Source organism: Saccopteryx bilineata, chromosome 2 (assembly GCF_036850765.1).
Source record: "Saccopteryx bilineata isolate mSacBil1 chromosome 2, mSacBil1_pri_phased_curated, whole genome shotgun sequence".
NCBI lineage: Eukaryota > Metazoa > Chordata > Mammalia > Chiroptera > Emballonuridae > Saccopteryx > Saccopteryx bilineata.
The window spans coordinates 225,266,243-225,288,309 of record NC_089491.1 but is presented as its reverse complement, the minus strand read 5'-3'; the positions used below and the strand labels follow the sequence as shown (position 1 = coordinate 225,288,309).

At 45.6% G+C, this 22,067-nt stretch overlaps 1 protein-coding gene across 4 annotated transcripts in view; it reads right to left on the bottom strand.

The window, feature by feature from the left end:
• ERG (ETS transcription factor ERG) overlaps window positions 1–22,067 on the bottom strand; it is a 261,158-nt gene that overhangs the window by 18,049 nt on the left and 221,042 nt on the right. For all 4 annotated transcript variants that reach the window (XM_066259366.1, XM_066259367.1, XM_066259365.1 and 1 more), the window contains 2 exons: window positions 2,634–2,837; window positions 1,712–1,792 (listed from right to left, as the gene is read on the bottom strand). In XM_066259366.1, coding sequence (XP_066115463.1) covers window positions 1,712–1,792; window positions 2,634–2,837 — 285 coding nt within the window. The remainder of the gene's footprint in view (window positions 1–1,711; window positions 1,793–2,633; window positions 2,838–22,067) is intronic.

The window sequence follows — 22,067 nt, the reverse complement described above, 5'->3', positions numbered from 1 at the left end:
CTGGCCATATGCCCAGCAATCTCGGTTCGCTTAAAAATTCTATGGAGCATGCTTTAATTTTTCAAATTGCAGACACACACACACACACACACACACACACACACACCCCATAAAACATTTTACAGAGCCCTTGAGAAGTTGTACCACAGAATTGTTAAGTGTTTTGCCAAAGAATATATGGATCTTATTAAAAATTAATCCACAACTCCACTCAAATGAATGGTTTCCCTTTCTGTCTCTCAATCAACACCCATGTGTTGGCAGAAAATTCCCCTTTCCTCAGCTCAGACCATTTGGAGGCGGTTGTCCTGCTCTTTGATCGCTTCTACATTTAACAGTGATAAAGATAATGGAATCAGAGCTTTCTTGAAACTTTCACTCACTGTTCAAAAACTTTTTTTAACAACTGTGAAATTTCCAGAAAATATGTGTAGCTCAAAGGTGTTTCCTAAGAGGGGGAAATAACTTTGTCTAAGTTAATTGTTATTTCTTGCCACGAGGTCATTGATGAGGCTAATGAGTATAACCTACATTGAAAAAGTATCCACCCACTCAAAGCATTTATTTTACTTTACTGTAGATTAAAAGCACAACATTCTGAATACTGAGGATGGAGATCAAGTAGCAATTTCATTGTAATGCTCAAACAGGGACTCACATGATACATTTTAAAATAAAATGGCAAATACTTGGAATGTGGCAGCTGTTTCTAAGTGAGGGTTGATCATGAGTGGGCTCGCTTGCTCACAGGAGGTCACCTAAGTAAGCCTTGTCAGCACTTGATGGCTTCATCCCAAGCCTGGGTGGGGGTGGGGGGTCCCTACAGGCTGAGAAGTTGGGGGAGTGGTCTGTGGCCATGCTTCCACAGCTGTCTCCAGCAGGAGGGGTGAAACGGACACCAGCCATGGGCACATTCATCTGCAGGAAGCCCAGCCTCTACTCTGAGCCTCTATTGGGAAGGGAGGGAAGGAGGTTAGCCTGGGTGAAGCACTATGTTATACTCTACTAGGCTCAGGCAAAAGTAAATTGTATAAATAAACAAATAAAATGTAGAGTCCATGGTTAGAGACAGAAGAGCAGGTCTTCGGTTAGTAACTCATTTCCTATCCTCCAACATTATACCACCATGTCCCTTCCAACAAACGCTCACAGAAAATACTGCCATCCCCTCCGACTGCCTTTCACAGATGTGCAAAGTCTATGCCAGAGATTAAAATCAAGACAAGTGACCTGAAACTTTACTCAAGAGGAAAACAAAACAAAACAAAAAAACCTCCCACTTGTGCTCGTATATCCCTTGAAGAATAAAAATGAAAAAGAATTAAAAAAAGGAAGAATGCTGAGGTCCCCTTTATATTGAGCATGCTTTTAGTGCCTAGTCAGTGCAACACATCTTCGGGGATGAACAGTAGCAGATTGTAATACAGCAAATGTGAGCTAAGGCTGTGGCTGAGAGCCCATTCTGCACGTCTGGTTAAAAGAAGCCCTTTGTCAAGGAAAGTGGTGAGTGCGCAAAATCCGAAGGGCGCCCCTCCTTTAGGCTGTGGTACTTCCAGCACAGAGCCTCCTAACCTGCCAAAAACCCCTTGACCATCCACCTCTGCCTTCTGCCTTCCTGATGCTCTGACCATCCCATGCTCCACCTTTAAAGCCTGCAACCTGCAGCCAAGACCCTGTGCTTATCCTGGGGGGAGGGCAGGGCCCGCATTACCTGTATTTCTAGCATGCATTAACCGTGGAGAGTTTTGTAAGGCTTTATCAACATCATCGGAAGTCAAATGTGGAAGAGGAGCTACAAAACAAAACAGCAACATCAAAATGAAAAAAAAAAGGAGAGAATTACATTCCTTAAAAAAAAAAAAAGGGGAAAGAAAAGAAAAATAGAGAGAAAGAAGAAAAGAACAACATCCCTCCCAGTCCCACCCTAACATCACGGGCTGACTAAAAATCTCTTCGTGTTCTTGTAACTGGTTAGCGTGTTAAAACCTAGATGGGCCCACATGTGATTCAGGGGATGAGTGGTGGGGATGCCAGGCAAAGCATGTACCCGCGTTCCCACCACCCTGCGGTCGCATGTCTACCCCCCTGTGACCATGCTCCACATCTGAGAAATGAACACATGCAGCAGACTGTGGGTTCATGCCGCTAACCGCATTCCCATCTGTGAGGCTCAGCCACATCTCATGAGACCAGGTAAAGACGCCCCTCCTTGTTCAAGTGGGATGTGAAGGGGGGCTTGGTTTTGCTTTAGGGAAGATAAACCCACACTCCCCATCCTGTGGGAACCTTTCCACGTGTCTCTCGTTCATTTGGGGCACCAGGGAGACAAAATCATTTGTGACCAGATAAAGCTTGCATTCCCTTTTATCTTTTTGTTTGGTCGAGGGGACCCAGGAGGAGGCAGCTGAATGCTAAGATGACCTTCTGGTTTCTTGCAAGAGTGCTGACCATTTCTGAGCATGCAAACACCTAAGTCATTGCCTCTAAGCGGCCAGTTCGGTTGGGCCCTAACTAGGAACTGGGCGAGGGCAGGAAGGTGCTGTCGGCAGGCTGGGCGAACTGAACCTTCTGCGGCTCGGGTGAACAGGCACTGCCAGGACAGGGACCTCTGTCCTGCGTGGGGGCCACCTTACTCTCTCTGAGGTAGTGGAGATGTGAGAGAAGGATGTCGGCGTTGTAGCTCGGGGTGAGCCTCTGGAAGTCATCTTTGGTCATCTTGCACAGCTCCTTGCCGTCGATGTTCTGGAACAGTAAGATGTCGACGTCTGGGAGGCCATACTCTTTCACTGCCCACTCCAGCCACTGCCGGACGTGGTCCGTGCTCCATAGCGTTGGATCTGAAAGGGGAGGGAAGCAAATGAGGTCAACTCCCGAAGGCACATTTCCAGGCAGAGTCAGGTCCCAGGTGGGTTTCCCACCAGTCACAGCCCTTCCTGCTCCTCCAGGAGCAAGGTCTGGGCCAGGCTCTGGGACAGGTCAAAGAGAACGCCTGGGGAAAAGACAAAAAATGCCCACTGACTCACATACTCACAGATCATTGTTCTTAAAGTGAACTATCCTGGAAGTGTAGGCTTATTTACCCAATCGTCCCTCTGTTACTCATATCCTCTAAAGCTTCTTGTAGAAATGGGGGTAGGGTATTATTTTCCCATTTACTTTCATTTTAATTTATTCACTTAAGAAGGCTTGACCTGTGGTGACGCATTGGACAAAGCGTCAACCTGGAACGCTGAGGTCACAGGTTCGATACCCAGGGCTGGACTGGTCAAGGCACATATGGGAGTTGATGCTTCCTGCTCCTCCCCTCCTCTTTCTCTCTCTTCTCTAAAATGAATAAATAAAATCTTTAAAAAAAATTTTAATGAGTATGAATTGGGAAATTTCCTTAGAAAAATAACGGGTATCTTTATAAGAAATTATGAGTTAGCGACACCTATCGGGAAGATGCTAATTACAGGCTACAAAAAAAAAAAAATCAAAACAGTACTTCTGTTGTAAATAATGACCACAGCATTGGCAAGAAAGTGTAGGTAAACCCAAACTTTGCTACCCCTGTGAGCCAGTATGCCTAAGAGAGCTGTCAGTTATACACTTTTCCTACAGAAAACTGGGTTTTGCAACTAATGCACACCTGCAGGAACAGGGCTGGCCAAATGACTCACTTTCCACAGCTGTGGCGCCCACATGCCCCAGAGGATGCAGGCGATGTCATCACGCTCCACTGCCGTGTAAGGGAGGGGACCCTGGGAGGACCAGGAGGAAAGGGCCCTGGGGAGAAGGAGTGGGCAATCCCGAAAGACACACAAGCCAAGACACCCCATGCCAACGGCCTGGGGGCTGGGTATTCAGGGCGCCTCAGATGGAGCTCTTCCCTCAAGCCCCTATTCCCAAGTCCTGAGACACTCGGGCAGGGCGCAGCAGCCCAGAGTGCCAACCCCAGCATCTCTGGACTTGCTGCAGCCTCTGGAGGCTGCTTCTCTTTTCTCTGTCTTATATGCAGAGCAGAGTGCGAGTCCTGAACTTGGTCTCTGGACAGACCCTTAGGGGTCAGGCAGGCCAGCATGCTCTGATCACAGTGAGTGAAAAATTCTGGCGTGGGAATGTGGGAATCAAAAATCCTTTTGTCTTTTTCCCAAGCCTTTTGAATCACCTTTGAGTGAATCACTTTAGAACCCTGCTTGGTCTTACTAACGTTTCAGGCTACTCACAAATAGAGCACGTCCTGCACTGCTGAAATAGGTTTTAAGTTTACAGAAGCCAACAGCAGCAGCAGTGAGAAATGGCCAGACAATCACAGCATCAGGGTTCCCTTCCTTTCCTCTCTCCCTTCTATTCTCCATTCCCTTCTCTTTCATATCTTTTTCAAAATGAAATGTACTGGAGTGATATTGGTTAATAACACAAGTTTCAGGGGCCCAATCCTGTAACACTTCATCAGGAAGTATATTCCGTTGTGTGCTCACCCCTGAGTCTCTTCTCCTTTGAGCCTATTTGTTTTGTTAGTTTGTTGCTTTCTGTTTTATATCCTACATGAGTGAAATCATATGGTTCTTGTTTCATTTCTTTTTGTTAATAGAAAGACATTATTTCAAATCCAGTACAATCTACCCTCCTGCTGTCCCCCTCCTGTACACTCCATAAGTAACCACTAAAGTTGATACTTGTATCTTGCCTACATAGATTTCAATACTTCTAGCATATCAACTACATACATTGTTTGACATTCTTAAAGTTAGCGTCTTCCATGGTGTCTGATTTGCTTTGGGCACTTAGCACTGTATTTTCAAGATGTGTCCAAGTTAATACATGCAGGTACATTCAACCAATTAAGCAACTCTTGGGTAGTGCCCCCCCCCCCCGCATATGAATATATCCAATTTACTGATCAGTGAAGCTCCGTGTCTAACCCTGACCCATGTACATGTGAAGGAAACTATATGGGTGCATGGCCCGGGGTTCACACTGGAGTCATAGAGAGATGGAAAAACTTCTGCCGCCTGGTCTCATCTACGGAGTTCCTGATTTTAATTGCTGGAAGGTAGCCCAGCCATGAGGGTTGTGAAAAGCTCCCTGGGTAATTCTAATGTGCAGCGCTGGTCCAGACATCCATCTCAGGGCCTCAATGCTCAGAGCATGATCCTGGGACCAGCCGCATCACCATGATCTGGGAGCTAATTAGAAAGGCAGAGAGAGTCTCAGGCTCCAACCCAGACCTGAGGAATCAGGGCCTGCATTTTCACAGGCTCCTTAGATGATCCACGTACACTAGTTGTGGGGACATTCTGGCCTGGGGTGGGTACCGAGATGTGCAATTGCTGGGTCACGGTGTGTGCATCATCAACTTTACCAGTTGTACTGGATTTCAACCAGTGTTCTAACATTCACACTCTCAATCAGCAATCAGTGCACAGAAGCAGAAGACGAAGGAGGGAACTGGCTCCCCTGCAAAGACAAGAGCTTCTGCAACTCCAAAAGCAGTGTGGACAGCAAGCTGTGTTCACTCCCCTGCACCCCAGACCCATGGGAATGTTTTGTTAACCTGTGAAAACTGAACGTGCACATTGGAAGGTTAAGTTTCTCCAGCTCACTAGAGTTTAGATGGTTCTTGGTTACTGGGTCAGAATTCTGCTTTCAGGAATAACAAGTGTTCCAAATGCCAGCCTGTTTCCCGGGACCATTTTTCTTCTTTTTCTCATGGCATGTCACGATTCCTCACACAGAAACGCATCCTACAGTGGCCTTTGGACTCCTCCACTTAAGCTCTCCTCATCCTCAGCTCTGTGGAGAGGAAGGACAGCCACACCTCTCAGACAGAGCCTCCACTCCGGTCCTCCCCCAGGTGTCTCCTTCTCTTATTGGCAAAACCAGATGTTCTGAGAATGATAACATGAACATCTTCCTGAAAGTTACTGGGTTCCTGTCACAATGGTGCAAGGGCATCTGAGGAAGTCATCCAACAGAAAAAGCCTTGTCTCCCTCGCAGCCCTTGGTGTGCTCGCTAACTGGTTTCCCTCCCCCAGCCAGGGTGTCATGCTCATTCAATCTCCCTTTGAGTGAATCACCTGCACGACCCAGAGGCCAAGCCCTCGGCTGTACTGCTCTGCTCTCTAAAATCCTCACTTTGGCTTGGTGGGACAGGCAGTCTTTGTGCTGCTAGCCTGAGGCTAAGTCATTACTACCATTCCCTGAACTAAAAATTCCACTTCTAGAAATGTGCCCTAAAGAAATTAATAAAGGATGTGGGAAATGATTTATTTTCAAGGATGTGTTCTGGGCGCTGTTTAGAATAGCACAACACTGGAAACACCCTAAATGTCCAACAAAAAGAGAATTGGCTAAGTTATGGTACATTAAAAAATGTTCCTGTGATATTTAGAGATTAAAACTTACACTGCTGAATGTATTTATTGATGTGAAAAACAAAATGTTTAAAGTAAGTTAAATTAAAAATTTTTTAAATGCTATGGCAGAATCATTGTATTTTTCAAAAAAAATAAACATATCAATGGAGAGAATTCTGGAAGGAAATGCAGCAAAATGGTGACTTTTTTCTGGGGAAAAGGCACTAAAAATTTTTAGATTTTTTTTTTTCCACTAAAAATGTATCCTCTCCCTCTCTGTCTCTTTTCAAAAAAGCAAATACTACTTGGGTTAAAAGTTATTTATAAAAATTGTTATTCTCCTCTGTTTCCAAATCAGAACAAAGTTGCACAAAGGATTAAATATACCTTTCTACGTATACTTACTTATTACCGTGTTTTTAAATAATTTCTTTCAAGGTTATAGAAATTTAATCTCATTTTCTTAAACAGTTTGTGAGTGGGAATTGCTTCATTTGAAAAGAATAAAATTACACAAAGTCAGGTTACCTCTGTGTCCTTTTGGGATTTGAACTCTACACCTCTGCCCTATAAGTTTACAAGCAACAAGTATTAAAAAGGAAATATGGCCCTGGGCTCTTGGCTCAGCAGTAGAGCATCGACCTGGTGTGTGGAAACCCCGCATTCAATCCCAGGCCAGGGCACACAGGAGAATCTCTACCATACACCCTTTCTTTCTCTCTCTCTCTCTCTCTCTCTCTCTCTCTCTCTCTCTCTCTCTTCTTCGGCAGCCATGGCTCGATTGATTCAAGGGCATTGACCCTGGGTGCTGAGGATGGCTCCATGGAGTCTCTGCCTCAAGTGCGAAAGATAGCTTGGTTGTAAGCAGCCCCAGATGGGCAGAGCATCAGCTCCAGATAGGGGTTTCTGGGTGGATCCAGTCTGGTGCATGTGGGAGTCTGTCTTCCTTCCTCCTCTCACTTGGAAAAGAGAAGAAGGAGGAGGAGGAGGAGGAGGAAGAGAAGGAGGAGGAGGAGGAGGAGGAAGAGGAGGAGAAAACAAAATAGGCCTCTTGCTAAAGTGAATGCGGACGTTCCTTTCCAACCTGTCCACAGGGCAGCCCTGCTCTGGAACTACCCTACAGGTATTCTAATAGAGGACAGTTGGCAAAGGACAAACCCAAACTCTTCAGCGTGGAGCACGTGGCCCTTAGTTCACTGGAGCCCACTTTCCCAGCCAACCCCCTGCCCCTCTGTCCCACAGTCACACACGATCAGCTGCCATCTCCTGAACCAGCACCCCATGCCTGTGCCCAGATAGCACCCAATGCTTCTGCCTTCTTCTACCTTCACCTAGATTCACCGCCTCCTTTGGCTGTCTGTCCTCCTTTGCTCTTGAGCTGCAGTACTTACAGTGACTCTCTGGGAAGGGAAGGGATTGCAAGACTGGATGCCCAGGCCCTGACCCAGTGAGGGCCCCCAGTGATCTCCACGCCCACTACCTGCGCCAGGCATTGAGGCTGCAGCTGGAGAGAGTGTGTTAGGGCTCAGGTCAATGTGCTGGGACCCAGCTCACCCTTCACCTCCCTAGAGAGCACTGTAGTCTCTGGGTCTCTTCCTAGACCCTTGGTATGTCAGCAAAGCTGTCTTGATCTGTCCCACCTGCCATCACAGAAAGGAGCTCACAGGATCCCACAAGAGTGAAACAGAACCAGCTTTTCCTCCTTCCCTGGCCCACAGCTGAGTAGGTGAAGGAGAAAGAGGAGGAGGCAACAGAATGAGCCCTGGGCAAAGCCTCACCTTTGCCTGTGTTCACATGTGGCAACCACGCCATCTGCCTCCAGGTAGGGGTGCGGCTCAGACACCTTGCCTAACCTTACGGCAGAGCCTGGTTTTCCGCAGTGGAGAGAATTCAGGGACCTAAGGGATGACTCCAACAGGATAAGGACTGAGATGAATGTCATTCAAGTAAGAGTATCTACTGTGTCCACAAGTACTCCAGGGATTTGGAGGAGGCCAAGAGGAGAGAGGCTGACCACCTACCAAGAGAGGCAGCTCGGGGCATGGCCCACAGAGGAGGACCAAATCTGTGTTCTCCAAGCAGGACGTGGAAGGACGGAGAAGTAGCCCCTGATCCCAACTAGGACAAAAGGAAAAGGTTTCATCAGGGGCGTGTGGCTGGAGTCTGCATTAACAAGAAGGGTTTTGACAGAAGGGGAGTGAAGCCCTTCAGGGGGAGAACAGCCTGAGCCCAGCTTTACATCCACAGAGGCATGAAACACCGGACGCGTGGACAGGGAGGGGGAGAAACTGGGGGTGGCTGGAGTGCAGAGTTGACAAGGGATCCTAGCCACAGACACGTTGGGGGAGGGAGTGGGGTTAACAGCTGAGGTTAACCAAGGGGAGCTCTGGGTCTTTAAAGAAGGCTGAACTTTAGGATCTAGGAATTTCAGAGTCGTTAAAAACTGTCTGAGGAATCAAAGAATGTTTTAAATTATATCAAGCACCGCAAACTTGGTGATAAAACAAAAGGCTTTATGGGGAGCCAGAACGTTCGTATTTGGGTCCGATTCAACCATTTACTAGATGTTGACGTTAACCTCCCTGGAACTCGCTTTCTCTTTTTTTGGTGGTGCAATTAAGGAGCAAACCGTTGGGGTGGGGAGTGAGGTGGAAACGCAAACGGGATCATGTACGTGAAAGCACTTTGCCGACTTCATGAACCGCACAGAAATAAGCACTTCCCCGCGCTGGATTCCTCCTCGCAGACTCGGCTAAAATAAACTAATCAATTTATTATCGCAGGGAAACCTCTTCCTTTTAAATGCAGGACCCTGATTTATCGCTTTATTTTCCAGAAACTTGTGGAGGGTGCTTCTGTCAGATGAATCATGAGCCACTGGAGAGAAGTTGTGTTTTCAGCCCTCCAGCCCAATTGTTTTGAAAACATCCGTGTCATCATTCCACACCACATTTTACGGAGATGTCCAAATGGTAAAACCCCCACCGCACAGGGTAAGGGGAGGAGGAAGCCCTCTCTGTCTGAAGCCTCTTTTTTGTATTTTAGATTACCTGGTTAATACCCAAATGTTTTATGAATGCTATTTCAGTAAAGTGAAATTTAAAAGGTAAATAAATCGAAGCCTAGAGTCCCGGAATTGCACAGTTTAGTGTCCTGGGTGGCTGAGTAGAGGAAGGATCAGTATTTTTTTACACTTCCCTGCAAGTGGATTCTGACCTGGTCGAGGTCCATGGCAGCCAGCTAAGTATTAAGTCACTATTTAAATTAGCTGAAGGCTATTAAATTGCTGGAGACATAAGTACACCTTCATAAAACATGCTCCCTGTCTCAGAAACCCTGATACGGGTAGCAAATAATAGCCTAAACAACAGCCAAATTGCTGATAATATAAGCCCTGAGTGCCACTTCCTTGAATAACATGAATGTAAAATACTGGCTTCCAGAAAGAAAAATCGACCTTTGTAAATGAAAAAAAAAAAAACAAAAACGTAAAATAAAATGTACCTCAAAGGTATATTGCAATACTACGAGGTCTTTGTGGCTAAAACCAGGCACTGGACAACAAGTCTGCCAATCTGCTGTCCGAGGCAGTCAGAAGTCTGCAAAAATTTAATATTCTGCCTCCTCCCAGGAATAGATTTTACATTTACGAAGCAGGCGCAGCAGAGAGAATCGGCCTGAACTTGAGCTTCAGTGCACCAGAAATTGAAATCTGATCTCTTTACAGCTTATATTCAAGGTTGCTTTTGAAACTCCTGATTTCTGAACTTACGAATGTTAGTGTTAGCATTCTGATCATTATTAATTTCTAATTTTATTGTTCTTTGGCTGGTGAACAAGGTCATGTGACCCCAGTTATCTTTTATACTGGTTGTTTTTTGGGTTTTTTGGTCTCTTATTACATGGTCAATTTTTGCAAATGCGCCTTGAGTGCTTAAAGCAATTGCACTATCTCTAACTGTTGGGTGCAGGTTTCTATAAACAACCCTTGAATCAAAATTGGTAATATAGAAATATTTTTTATGTCATTAAATTATCAATTACTGAGAAAGACAAATTAAAATCTCTCAAGTGAATTTGTCTATTTCTCCTTACAGTTCTTTATGCATTTTGAGGCTATGTGACTAGGCACATGCAAGTTTGTCAGTGCTTTATATATATATATATATTTTCATTTTTCTGAAGCTGGAAACAGGGAGAGACAGTCAGACAGACTCCTGCATGCGCCCGACCGGGATCCACCCGGCACGCCCACCAGGGGCGATGCTCTGCCCACCAGGGGGCGATGCTCTGCCCATCCTGGGTGTCGCCATGCTGCGACCAGAGCCACTCTAGTGCCTGGGGCAGAGGCCACAGAGCCATTCCCAGCGCCCGGGCCATCTCTGCTCCAATGGAGCCTTGGCTGCAGGAGGGGAAGAGAGAGACAGAGAGGAAAGCGCGGCGGAGGGGTGGAGAAGCAAATGGGCGCTTCTCCTGTGTGCCCTGGCCGGGAATCGAACCGGGGTTCTCCGCACGCTAGGCCGACGCTCTACCGCTGAGCCAACCGGCCAGGGCAGTGCTTTATATTTTAATGAATGTAATCCTTTTTCATTATGTAATAATCCTCAATTACCTCCAGTAATGCTTTCTGCTTTCTGTTTACACTTCTGTCATCTTAATTTTGTTTAGAACTTGACTAGTATGTCTTATTCCATCTGTCTATGGTCACTCCTTCTTTGTGGTATGTTTTTGTAAACAGTACATGATTGACTTTGGGGCATTATTTATTTATTTATTTGTTTAGTGACAGAGAGAGAAAGAGAGAGAGAGAGACAGGGATTGACAGGAAGGGAGAGAGATGAGAAGCATCAATTTTTTTGTTGTGGCTCCTTAGTCTCTTCATTGATTGCTTTCTCATACATGCCTTGACTGGAGGGTTACAGCAGAACAAGTGACCAGCAACCTTGGGCTCAAGCCAGCGACCATGGGGTCATGCCCATGATCCTACACACAAGCAGCAACTGTGCGCTCAAGCCGGGAGAACCCATGCTCAAGATGGATGAGCCCATACTCAAGCAGGCAACTTTGGGGTTTTGAACCCGGGTCCTCCACGTCCCAGTCCAACGCTTTATCCACTGCACCACTGCCCTGTCGGGCTGGAGTGTTTTTAAGAAGTCTTTCACTCTCTGTCTTCACTGTCAAGTCCGGTCTACTTACATTTATTGTTCTTGGTTTATCTGATTTCTACTACCTTATTTTGCGCTTTCTATATTTATCTTGTTTTGTCTGGTCTTTATTTCTCCTTTCAAAATGTCTAATTAGAATAAACTATTTTTCTTCATTCTTTTTCTTTTTCCTTTCTCTGCTGGTTTGGTAGTTTAACATTCTAGCTCTATTTCTGTGCCTGTTAATCTTGAAACAAAATAAATTTAATCATCAATATATCTTTTCCCCCCTTAACATGCAAGGACTGTGGAAGTCATGAACTGTTGTTGTCCATCCCCAATCTTACGTGACAATACTGCCCAGTGTTTTTGCCCTGCCTTACTATTGTGCCCCTGGTTAGGGTGCTGCGGTGGTCTTTAATCTGTTATCACATTAACCAAGCTCATCACTCTCACTTCTTTCTTAAATCTCACTCCTCTCTTCTAGGATCCATTTTCTTCTGATGTTTATTAAATCTTTTGTTATTTCCTGTACCAGGGGTGAGGGAGTAATTAACAACAAACTCTCACTCTGAAAGAATCTTTATTTCACCCTCAATTTTCCTAATAGATTAGACTGAACTCTTAATATAAAATTTGTTTCCTTTGTATTCCTCTGAAGTTTGTTTTATTCATTTAAAGGCATTATTCTAATGAACCTGTTGGGTTCACCTAGCTGCTAAATGAGTCTGTGGCATGCAGGACAAAACGAAAAAGAAAGAAAAAGTCAAGTACCTGGCAGATAGCTAGAATTATGTCAGTTTCTCTCAGGTCACAGGCAATTTTCTTCTCCGCCCTCTGTGTAATGTTTTGTTGTGGAGACGCGTGCCATCAGATCATCTGTCTTTTTTTCTTTAGTTGGCTTTAAAGTACTTTGTCTTTGCTGTTCTGCCATCCAACCAGAATGTGACTGCTGTGGAGTTATGCTTGATTTTGCTTCCCTGACTGATGGGTGCTTCCTCTAATGGGAAAATGGTCTTGTTCATCAGCTTTTATCTCTTCACATATGTCATCTCTTTCATCCTCTCTTTCTTCCTTTCTAGAAGGAAGATTTGTGCGAGGCATTGTGATGAGTCCTTCTCATGCCTGCCCTTGCCTCCTGTTTTCCAACTCTGTGTCTCTGTGCTGCACGCTGAGAACAACCTCATCTGTGCCTTCAATTCACTCGTCAACTTTTCCAAATCAACTGTTTAGCTCATCTGCTGAGTTTCTGATACTTTTTGAATCTATTTGTGTTTCTAGAAGTTCTATTTCTTCTTTAAAATTACATATTATTTTCGCCCTGGCCGGTTGGCTCAGTGGTAGAGCGTCGGTCTGGCGTACAGGAGTCCCAGGTTCGATTCCCGGCCAGGGCACACAGGAGAGGCACCCATCTGCTTCTCCACCCCTCCCCCTCTCCTTCCTCTCTGTCTCTCTCTTCCCCTCCCGCAGTCAAGGCTCCACTGGAGCAAAGTTTGCCCGGGCGCTGAGGATGGCTCTGTGGCCTCTGCCTCATGCGCTAGAATGGCTCTGATTGCGGCAGAGCGACGCCCCAAGATGGGCAGAGCATTGCCCCCTGGTGGGCATGCCAGGTGGATCCCGGTCGGGTGCATGTGGGTGTTTGTCTGACTGCCTCCCTGTTTCCAGCTTCGGAAAAATACAAAAAATAAAAATAAAAAAAATTACATATTATTTTCTATATGTCTTATTTCTCTCCTTTTCGGTTCCTTCTTGTATGCATTTCAGCCTCTTACAATCTATTTACTTTCTAGTCCCTATCCTATACTTCACTTCTCTAACATTCTTGAGAGTTTGAGCATGTCAACTGTTGTTTCTGCTGACTCTTAGCGTGTCTTCCCGTGTTTATAATTTGGAGCCTGCACGTTCATCATCAGCGGGTCTTTATCTGCTCGGATTGAAGGCATGCCTCTCCCAGAAGATTCTGTATTTCCTTTGTCAAGTGTCCAAGGTTATCACAAGCCAGCATCACTTTTCAATGGTCAATTTCTCAGCCTGGAGGGGGGGTGTTGTTGGAACACAGTTCTGTGCAGGTGTGTATAGGGGTTAGGGAGGTACTCGGGTCCAAATCCTGGCTTTGTACAACACAAGACCTCATCTTCTGCCTCTAATTCACCTTTAAACTCCAAATTTCTGTCCGTTTAGGCACTAGTAGTACCCCAGCCCCATCCATGACACCTGAGGACCAAGTGCCTGCATGAGAACGGGCTGCTCCATTCTTAGTTCTCTCCTGGTTTTTAGCCTCTAAGGAATTCATTTCTTCCCAGTTCAGCTTTGCATTAAAAGGATGTCAGATTCTCCACAGCACTGCCAGGTGCTCTGCAAGAATGTCTCTGGTTCCTTTTAAGTTTAATATTTTACTAGAACCATGAGCCTTTTCTGCATACTTTTTACCTATTACTTTAAACTTTTCCATTTTCAATGCAGTCACCAACGTAGGTCATGCTATACTCTATTTCGTTCATTTATTCATTAATCAATTGTCAGAAACTGAATTGTATGTGTGAACTGTGCAATAGCCTACAGAAGAGTCAAGACCTGTAAGGAAGTGTGCCTGTGCTCAGCTGGCTTGGGAATCAACAATTCTATTACGTATTTTATTCAAAAGGTGCATGACTAAGTTATATTCGGTGGGCTCCAAACACATCTCCAATGTCAGACATGACAAAATATTTACCTGGAGGGAGCCATTCTCTGCTTTTCCTGAGTGATTATCTAGTTTTGGGATTTTGTTTTTCTTCGTTTTTCTCCCTGTTGCCTCCCCTTAGTTATTCATTTACAACCCTGCCTGTGCTTGTCATGGTTTAGATGTGGAATGACTAGTTCTCCCTCAGAGTTTCTCCCCGCTTGAGTTTTCTTTCTCTGCCCCTCTAGATGTTGACATCCTTGGAGTTTTGCCCTTGGTGCTCCACTCTCCTCACTCTATGGATATCCCTGTATGTTCTTCTGACTCCCGTGTTCTGATTACAACACGCATGCTCCATTAATGGTTTCCAAGGGCTGCCATAACAGAGTTCTACAAACTAAGAGGATTGAAACAGCATAAATTGATTGTCTCACAGTTCTGTGGACTGGAAGTCTGAAATCAAGGTGTTTCCTGGGCCATGCTTGCTCTGGAACTCTGGGTAGAACTCTTCCTGCCTCTTCCAGCTTTTGGGGGTGGTCAGCAAGCCTTGGTGTTCCTTGTCCTGTGGCTGCATCAGTCCAGTCTCTGCCTCGGTTGTCACATGGCCGTTTCCCTGGGTCTTCACATCATCTTCCTTATGAGTGTGTCTGTGTCCAAATCTTCCTTTTGTAAGGACACTTAGTCATCTTATGGAAACCACCCTAATGACCTCCTCTTGACTTGATTAAACCTGAATGCACTCTATCTCCAAATAAGGTCACATTGTAAAGCTGTTTAAGGAGCTGGGAGTTAGGACTTCACATATCTTTCTGTGGGGCCCAATTCAACTCATAACACAATCTCATGTCTGCCAATCTAGCTCTTGAGTCCAGTGTTCTCTTCCAAATATGAAAGAACAGCGACTGTCCGCGGTATTCTTATACCCCAGGAACTGTTTGAGCACTTCACACATATTGTCTTGTTTAATCCATTCAGCACTATGCACAGTAGGCACTACTGTCATCCCTACTTTAGTGGCAAGAAAATGAAGAAACAGTGAGATTAAGTGACTTCCCAGATCCCAGGGCTAGAAAATGATAGAGTTTCGAGCTCAAGTGTGTGATTTCTGACAAAGGACTCTTAACCCTTAGTTCTCTGTGGACCCACTAGGTTGCTTTGTGGGTCACACAGGTGTCTTAGACACAGAATAAACTAAACGGAAATCATCTATTCAAAAATTTTTTTTCTACATTCATCAACATACACTCGGCCAATCATGCTTAATCTTTGCTATTTTCAGCTCCATTCTTTTTGGTCGCCACAGGAAACAGATGAGCAGTCTCCATCAGGGAAACATGGGGGTTGGGTACAGAGCAGCACAGAAGGCTGTTCTGAACATCCCCTCCATCCCTTCCTTCTCCCCTTCAGTCTCCTTCGAGCAGGCCATTGCAGAGTCTCTGCAGCAATTTAGCAAACGTATTCCATCGTTCTACTGCTCTGTGTTCTTCACTAGCTGTCTGTGACAGTGTAATATAGAAACAAGAACCCAGACTCTAGAGTCAGACAGAACTGGGTTAGAATCCTGGCTCTCCAAATGATTGGCTAGGCCATCCCGGGTCACTCTCTTGGTTTCTCTAGTTTTAGTTTCTTTATTTGTAAAGTGAATAAGTAATGTAAAATATAGGGTGTTGTGGCTTTAAATGAGCTAATACCTTTCTTACATAGGACACATGGCCAAGTGCCTGACCACAGTGTGCACTCAGCGGATGGCAGCTGTCGCCATTTCTGTCTGTGTGATTTCAGTTGCACCTACCACCCAGCGGCAGTTTCCCCAACCGCTGCTCAGCTCGTTGTCTAAAAACACAGTTAACATTGACTTTGGGATTTACATTTTAGTTGACTTGCTTGTTTAGTTACTTAATTGTCATGGAAAGAATTTGAACAGAAGCTTTTAGAAACACATGCTGTCATGTAGACAAAGTAGGAGGGGTCTTGGGAGTGTGTAGTGGCATGACAAAGAAAAGTAAAGAGATGTGCAGTTTCACCATCAAATTCTTTACAAATGAGCGGCGGCCGGGAAGTGGCTCTGCTCCTGCCACCCGTGCCTCTGTCCCTGGGTAAGTGGTTTCACTGCTCTCAAGCTCAACTTTCTCATGTTTAAAGAGGCTTATGATAGCATCTGTCAACTTGACTGGGTCACGGGACACCCAGATATTTGGTTAAGCATTATTTCTGGGTGTGTCTGCAAGGGTGTTACCAGATGAGATTAGCATTTAAATTGGTGGCCTGAGAAAGCAGATAGCCCTCCCCTGTGTGGGTGGGCATCCACTGACCCTGTGGGGGAGTTGGGGCTGATTAGAACAAAGAGGTAGAAAGAGGGAGGATCTTCAGTTCCCTGGCTTTCATGCCTTACAGCTGGGACTGAAATCTACACCATCAGCTCTCCTCAGTCTCCAGTTTGCAGATGGCACATTGTGTATTTCCAGACTGCTCAGCCTCCACAATCCCATGAGCCAATTTCTCATAATAGATAGATGATAGATAGATAGATAGATAGACAGACAGACAGACAGACAGATAGATAGATATTAGAGAGAAAGAGCGATTAGCTCTGTTTCTGAGACTCTATCAACTCCAACTCCTGTGACCATGATTCCCACTAACTAAATCAGGATTACGAATAGCTCTATAAATGCCCATTTACTAACCTATGCTTGCTGCTCTGTCTGGTGATTAAGAATGTAAAAGACATCATCACCGGCCCACAAAGCTTACAACCTAAGAGAACAGACAGGCTTATAATAATGAGCTCTAATAAGCCTAAAATATCATGTGTTGGCCATCTGGGCTTGCTCAGAGAGCATATTCTTCTATTACCTGCCATTCACCTGTTTCCCAAGCCCGGCCTGGAGATGCCATATTTAGAAATGGTCATGTGAAAGTGGCATGATCCCTCTGCCAGTGTAAAAACTCCTGACTTTACAAGAACTGGACCAACAAAGACTCACACTGGGCACACGGTCTGTGTGCATGGAGCTGTCCTCTAACATAATTCACTCTGTGCAGGGAGGATGTCACAAGAGTTAGGCTGGTGAAACCCGGAGCTGCAACTGTGGCAGGACGGTGGTCATGCCTGCAGCCTCAGCAGGCTCCCAGCGTCAAGTCCAGGGATTGTTTTCTGCGGAAAACACTGCCTTCCCTGTGACACTTCTTTTTGAAAACGGGAATTATTTCCCCAAATGACTCCTTTTATTTGGGCTCCCAGGAGACTCCACGCCACACTGGAAGCCTAGCTACAGCATCGTGGCCACGCCTGCGGTCTGAATGGCTGCGTTCTCCCTTCATGTGAGCTGGGCTTTCCACGGATGTTTTAATCACCTTAGAGCTGACCCCTAATTTCTATATGAATGGTAGTCCGGTTCACATGCTCATTAGCAGCTTACTTCACAAGGCATCTCAATGCCTTCATGGACTTAAAAGGCATATTCATGTTTAAGCAAGGCTATAGATGCAGTACAGAATATAATTTGAAACAATATGTCGTAATAAAAGAATTGGTAGGATGTAAGAGGAGCAATTAAGTTGCCAAAAGATCAAGGATGGCTTCCCAGACAGGGTGGCCTCCAGAGAGGTACTGAAGAAAGGGAAGGGTTTGCTTGCATAGCAAGGAGGCAGGGCATCTGTCAGAGGAGACAGCATGGACGGAGACACTAGCTAGTGATCGTGCAATGTATGAACAGAGCGATATGACTGTTCTGTGGGCAGGAAGTGGCATAGGAATGTGGCGGAGGCCGCAAAGGGATTTAGGAGTCAGATCTGGAAGGGCGCAGAGGAAGCCTTTCTTGACCAGTTTTGTTTACATTCATCTCACTCTCCAGAGGTCTCGAGCACTTGTCTGTCCTTGGAACTCAGTATCACACCCTCTCTTGTCATGAGTTACTTTGTGTGGACAGGTCTTATCTACTTCTGACAGGGTCTGGTGACTTCCTGTGTGACTAGTATGAATGACAAGTACCCATGAATACTTCTTGACTTGAGGAGAAGTTACCCAGCATGGGGGGTCTGAGTAAGACATAATGCAAGTAGTTTCCACCATGTGTGTTTGGGGCTAAGGAAAGGGAGTTTTAAGTTGCTTAAAAGCTTTTATTCTTGGTGACTGGAAAAAGTAAGTACCGAATGAGTGAATGAATGAATGAAAACAGTAAAGCAGTGAACAGATGAATGGGGCAACTCCTTATCTCCAAGACTTCTGATTACCATGCATGCTTGCATTCAAGGCAGATATCAAGAAAATACGAGTCGAATCTTTGAAAACCTAACGCTTCAAAACCCATTTTAGGGAATAAAAACAGAGGGGGGAAAATCTTTCAAAATGATGCAAGCTGCTAAAACCAGAGGTCCTGTTGCATTGTGGTCAGCATTTTGCAACTTTTAGAAGAGTGGACGAAGACTGTGCCTTCCTCTTTGTGAGCCTCTGGGTCATAGCACACAGCTGGGCGCACTGTCAGTACCTACAGAATAAGGTGACTGCCAGCGGCATGCCTGGCACAGGCAGGACAGCATCTCTGCTGGCCGGTGCTTCATGAGACCCGAAGCTGACGTCCTTTAGAACATATTAGTTTTGTTGCATAATGGGGACCCATTGTTTCTAAACACTGACCTATAGTAGATAGATAGATCAATAGGCAAACAGGTTGAAAGTACAAATGTGATTTATTGTCTAACTACACTGCTCACAAAAATAAGGGGATCAGAATGCATAGATACTCCAGTACTTTCAGCCTTTTGTATAGGGCATTTTCACCAATGAAATAAAAGTTGGCTTTGCATCTCATTTGCATAACCAAACAACTTTCTCTGATTTGTCGTTTGCTTTTCTGATGTTTTCGTTTAATAAAAAAGAAATCAAATGCTTCTCTTTTTTTATCACTTCATATTCATTTTGAAACATCCCCTAATTTTTGTGTGCAGAGTATAGTACACTTTGAAAGGGAGAGGCACAATTGAACCATGTTGCCAAGACAACAGCCAGGGCTTTTCCAGAATGCCTGGTGACCCCACTATTAGGAGCTATTCTCACAATTTCCCTGTGATCTTCCTATAACAAACCAAGGGACCCATTCTTCTCTGGACTCAGAAGGAATAGCTGAGCTCTCTCTCCCACATTAGTTTCCTTATTTTATAGACACTGAGTCATGTGCCCCCTTCGCACTGCCCACTGACACATGGGAGCCAAGTAACACCCACTCTTTGCAACTGCATCGGATTTAGAAGTTTGCATTTATACATATACAGATATAAAGCCTCCTCTTGGTGTCACTGTGTCTGCCCCCACTTTAGCCCTGCTCTCTATCCATTTACTTTTCAAATTGATTTTACCTGTTCTTCTGTGTACACTGTGTGAGCTTTCTTAATTCTGTTCTGCAATAAGGAGGCAGAAAAATATATTAAACAAAGGAATATATATGTATTCACTGGGGATATTTTATGAGTTTCTTTATTGCTCTTGAATGAAAGATCATATCCAAATCAGGGACTTTGAGAAGCGAGAAATCCAAGTACAAGAACCCATCTGAGCACAGACAAGCCCCCAGGTTCTGCTTTTCGCCACTCAGTGTAACCCAGGGGGCCCGCGGGCCGCGAGTTTGAGACCCCTGGTGTAACCCATCAAGTTTCTGGTCAGTGTAGAGCAGGACCATTTTTAGGTGTAGGACACGAACATCTTTTTGTGGTTGATTGATGGTACAAATACTTAAAAATAATAATTTTTTCAGCTATCATTTGCACTCCTGAATGTTAATCAAGACATCTAACTAGTAGAAACTCTAAGAACCATTAGGAACCAGGTCTGAAAAACTCTATTTCTGCATGCAGAGCCCCTGTTGCCCAAAATGTGCCCACAGGAGGTCTGGATCTTGGCGCAGGTACAGCAGCTGACAGAGCTGCCCCCGGTCCTGCAACCTTGGCCCCACTGGGGCATGATCGGGATGGTGCAGTGCGGCCGTGTGCAGGTGTGAACACGTTCTCCTGTGTGTCTGTGTATCAGCACACATACAAGAAACTTGACCAGTAACTGAAAGGCACAACTTGCAAAATCAGCCACAGTTAACTCTCTTACAAACACCATTAACTGAATAACTGCCTGCCTCTGTGTGAAGCAACCTAAGGCGGGAGCAGCTGAAACAGGACTTTCTTCAGGCGCCAAAACCAACCTTTGCACAAACGCCAACAGTGAGCCAATCTGCATGGCAGTTCCTCCACCCACCCACCCACCCGGCCCCAGACCAGCACCTACTGTGGACCAGAAAGTGTGCACGCTGACTTGATTACATGGCTCTTCACCACTTCTCCATGTGACTCCCCTCCTGTTTTCTAAACATTTTACTCAACACAGAAAGCTAAAGTCTGGCCCGACTGGAAGGGATATTTATGACATCAATGCACACTGATGGCATGATAGAACCACAGCCTCACTGATGAGAGGATGTAAGTGGCCCCAGGCATTACCTCGTGGGTCTGGGATTCCGTGAGGAACCAGGACAAGAATTTCCTCAGGTTGATTCTCTCCTCTTAGGGAACTAAAGACTCTGCTCAGCCTAAATGGAAGAAACTGCACTCTTAAGGAGGACAGCAAAGTGTGAGAGGGCTTGGGCCGGAGTCCTCTGGGTTTCCACCTCATCCTGTTCACAGCAGCCATGCCCCGCCATATGTCCCCAACTACACCCTTGGTCTCAAGCTTTCTGAGATGCCAGACATCCAGAATGGGCCCCTTGGATATTCGTATCTATATTCCGCTCTGCCTCCACCATTCAAAAGGAAATGTCTCTTCTAAAGCCCAGTGACAGTGACCCATCTTGGGTATGTACCTCAGTTGCCATGATCAAACCAAATATATGGCTTCTATGTAAATGTTGACTGTGTCTCCACAAACATCGGAAGCCGTTCTGTCCCCCTCATAAGGCACAGGTGAGGCTTCATCTCCACAGTGACCTACAAAAGCCTTACAAGGTGCTTCAAGATCAGGGTCAGCCACATAGGATGATCCTTTTCATACCCAAATGGACTGAATCAGCTTCATGTGGTTTTCTAGAAGCTGCACAGCGACAGTCTTACAGAGAACCCAGATACGAATTCAAGTCAGGTGCTTTGCCAAGTACTCTGCGCCCTCATCTCTCCTGCTTGGAAGGTGATAGAATTCTACTGGGCATGGGCTTATGCAGAATCAGGGGCAGGTGTCATACCATGGAGAGGATTTGAACCTGCTTGCCACCACCCTCCCCCGATGAAGGGATGGGCAAGTTCACACAAACTTCACCCAAGAATCTTTTTTATGACCACGGTCTCAAAGAATAACCCATGCACGCAGCCCAGTGGCTGGGCTTCCTTCCATCATTCTTCCCTTAGTTCATATTCACTGAGCACCTGCTACCTGCGGGCACTGCCCTGAACCAGGAAATGGGAGACTTTGTGGGGCCGACACTCTACGGAGGAAGGTGTTAAGCAAACGTTCACATAAATGTAGGCTGTATGGAGAAATGTGAATGAATGCAATAAAGGAACATAGGGCAGGCAAGGGACTGAGAGTCACTGAGTATAGAGGGGAGTGATCCCAGAAGGGGTGGTCAGGAAGGGCCTCTGTGAGAAGGTGTCTGTGCAGAGCCCACGGAAGGACGGGAACACCTGGAAGCAAGGCTTTCAAGCTGGGCTGCCAGCAAGTTCAAGCTGCTAAGGCAGACAGCGGGGTGACGAGATGACTGGAATGAGTAATGGGAAGAGTCCACAGGGGCTGCTACAGGGAGCTGAGATTTAATCTGACACCTAAAGGGAGAGAAGGTAGGATTCCGGAGGATCTGTTCTAATTCTGACTTGGCCTCTGATAAGCTGTTTGCCCCTAGTTATGTTAGTTGGCCTCTTGGATCTTCCTTTCCCTTGTGGGGAAAT